This window comes from Austrofundulus limnaeus, unplaced genomic scaffold, assembly GCF_001266775.1.
Source record: "Austrofundulus limnaeus strain Quisiro unplaced genomic scaffold, Austrofundulus_limnaeus-1.0 Scaffold101, whole genome shotgun sequence".
NCBI lineage: Eukaryota > Metazoa > Chordata > Actinopteri > Cyprinodontiformes > Rivulidae > Austrofundulus > Austrofundulus limnaeus.
The window spans coordinates 678,237-681,214 of NW_013952503.1; the positions used below are offsets into that span (position 1 = coordinate 678,237).

The window sequence follows — 2,978 nt, forward strand, 5'->3', positions numbered from 1 at the left end:
GTATCTGAGGGCTGCAGACAAATGCAATATCATGAAATACAAATACTTCCAAAGTAAACCAAATGACTTGGCAGGCCAGTTTTAGCCCACAGGCCCCACTTTGGCCACACAATATGCATGCCGCCACATGTAACTTTGTACTAGGCTACATATGTCTGCCATGTCCTGCTGGAGTGTGACATGATTTGTTTGTGTACAAACTAATATGGTATCAGAATTTTATATATTTATACTTCTCATTCAACCACAATTAAATTCACTCTATTTAGGAGGCACAATTTAAATGGATAATATTTATTTTTTACAATAACATTCTGGAATGAAAACAAGCAAAAATGAAATAAAAGTAACGACTTTCTACTTCTTGCCTTTTTAAAATGTAAGATGAGTAGAAAGTACAGATAATTGTGTCAAAATGTAAGAATTAGTAAAAGGTAGGCTGAAAAATAATTACTCAAGTAAAGTACAGATACCCAAAAATTATACTTAAGTACCGTAACAAAGTTGTACTTACTTACTTTACAACTCTGCACCTGAATTTCCCCTCAGTGACACAATAAAGGCTATTCTATTCTATTCTAGTCTATTCTATTACAGTATATTATATTTTGACGCATCTCAATAATCCAGGTAGAAAAATTTTAAAAAGTTTTGTTAAAACTGAAAGAAATCTCTTGGAGACAAATCGTTTCCACAAAGAAGTGTCTGTTAATACACATTTTTAGATCCTTTTTTTAAACTGCATTTTGTTTTCTTGTTTTTGTAATGTTTGTTGATAATTTAATGGCAAAATATTTTAATGAGGAAAAAAAACCTAGAAAGACCCATTTCTGCAATAAAAATATAGATTTAACTGTTAAAATACTGGGGTCGTTGGGGGATATTACAAAATTTACAGGAAAATATATTTTTTTAACTTTTCATAAAATCACTCATCATTTGACCCTCAGCTTGTTAAGGTTGATGGTTGAATTTCTTGAGTCTATGTCCTSTGCAAAGTCAAAACTTAATGTGGTTGACTTTTTAAAATCTGTATCTTTGCAAATTAAGCTATTAAAATTATCATTAATTTTAATAGCTTAATGACTGTATGACTGCATTAAACAGAATTAAATAACATGTTTTGAAACAGGGTTGAGTTGAATTTAAATTCCGTTATGTTAACAATAAGAATTAATCAAACGAGACACGTTACAGTCGTGAGCCAGCATTTTATTTTATTTTATTCAAGTRTACAGGTGATGCAAACACACACACGTTGCATTCAGAAGCTAAATCCAAAAGTGGTTTTCCATAAACCAGAACTTTTGGGTACAGCAGGATTATTTAAGCAGACAGTTTTCCAGTCAACCCACAGTGTAAACGACRTTTGAAATTTATTATATTTGCTTAAAAATATCTATAAACCCTTCTAAGGCATAGCAAATGACATCATGTTCAGATATTTTTTATTAACCTTGTGTTGATGAAATTTACAAACCAAAATTAGCTAAAGAAAGTTTTTTATGGCTTTATTTTCCACTTTTAATCCTTCATTCTGACTCCTGACCAAAGGYCTCTTTTACTCCACCAACGACCACATCCACCATGCCCATTATTAAGCCCCCTCCCAGCTTGAACACGTTCCCCACACCGTTACTGCTTCTCCACACCAGCTTACCCAACCCTCCACCTACAGTTTGAGCTTGACCCCCCAACTCTGACATCACCGTTCCCACATAACCCTCAGTCTGCTCCCAAAGCTCTCCTCCAAAGTACCTAGTCACCGACCAGGCATTATCCAGTACATCCMAACATATCCCCACCGTGTCCCCAGCCAGGGTGCCCACCCCTGTGAGCCCAGTGTAGCAGCTGCTCCACAGCGCCTCCAGCATCGAGGAGCTGCAGTAGTAAGCACTGGAGAAGCATGTCTCCCCGACACCCATCAGCATTTCAGTGGCTGAGCCCATCCAGGAGAGGAAGTCAGAGGTGAGGAGGTGGAACACGGTGTAGGTGTCTCCAGGCAGGGTGGTAAGAACTCCAAGATCCTCCTGAAGAACATAGGTCACCTGAGTCAAGAGAAAGGTGWTGAGATTAAAAATATGAGTTAATAAAGCAAGGAATCCAGAGACAACACACATAGCAGACAGGTGTGGGCCACATCTGGTGTCAAGCTGGCACTGCTGGCATGGCARGTGGTTTGTAAGTTTTATGTGGGCCAGGTCTGGTAATGATGGCACTGTTTTTAAGATGGCATGCCACAGCTGGACCGGTCATGGTTTGGATTATGTGGCCCAAATCTGTCAAAGCCACAACTGGTCCAGTTGTGGTTTGGTTTATGTGGCCCAATATGTCATAGCCACAACTGGCCTGGTTGTGGTTTTGTTTGTGTGACTTAAATATGTCATAGCCACAACTGGCCCTGTTGTGGTTTTGTTTATGTGACTTAAATATGTCATAGCCACAACTGGCCCGGTTGTGGTTTTGTTTGTTTGACTTAAATATGTCATAGCCACAACTGGTCCAGTTGTGGTTTGGATTATGTGGCCCAAATATGTCATAGCCACAACTGGCCCGGTTGTAGTTTCGTTTATGTGGCTTAAATAAGTCATAGCCACAACTGGCCTGGTTGTAGTTTCGTTTACATGGCTTAAATATGTCATAGCCACAGCTGGCCCGGTCATGGTTTGGATTATGTGGCCCAAACATGTCATAGCCATAACTGGCCCGGTTGTAGTTTATGTGGCTTAAATATGTCATTGCCACAACTGGCCCAATTTTCTTTGGTTTATGTGGCCCAAATCGGTCAATCCCACAACTGGTCCAGTTGTGCTTTGGTTTATGTGGCGCTGGCCCATGGCATGGACCACCTCTGGCAAACTACATCTGCGAAACCAAAGGGCCATCACTCTTTGCTGTATCGAGGGCTGAGTGTTTGTGCATAGTGTGGGCCAGAACTGGGAAATAATAACAACAATAATAATAATAATAATAATAAT

General features: G+C 39.2%; 1 protein-coding gene across 2 annotated transcripts in view; it reads right to left on the reverse strand.

Moving 5' to 3' along the window:
- Window positions 1–1,191: 1,191 nt before the first annotated feature.
- si:ch73-54f23.2 (uncharacterized) overlaps window positions 1,192–2,978 on the reverse strand; it is a 5,283-nt gene continuing 3,496 nt past the window's right edge. For both annotated transcript variants that reach the window (XM_014013418.1, XM_014013417.1), the window contains exon 3: window positions 1,192–2,048. In XM_014013418.1, coding sequence (XP_013868872.1) covers window positions 1,533–2,048 — 516 coding nt within the window. In that variant the 3' untranslated portion in view covers window positions 1,192–1,532. The remainder of the gene's footprint in view (window positions 2,049–2,978) is intronic.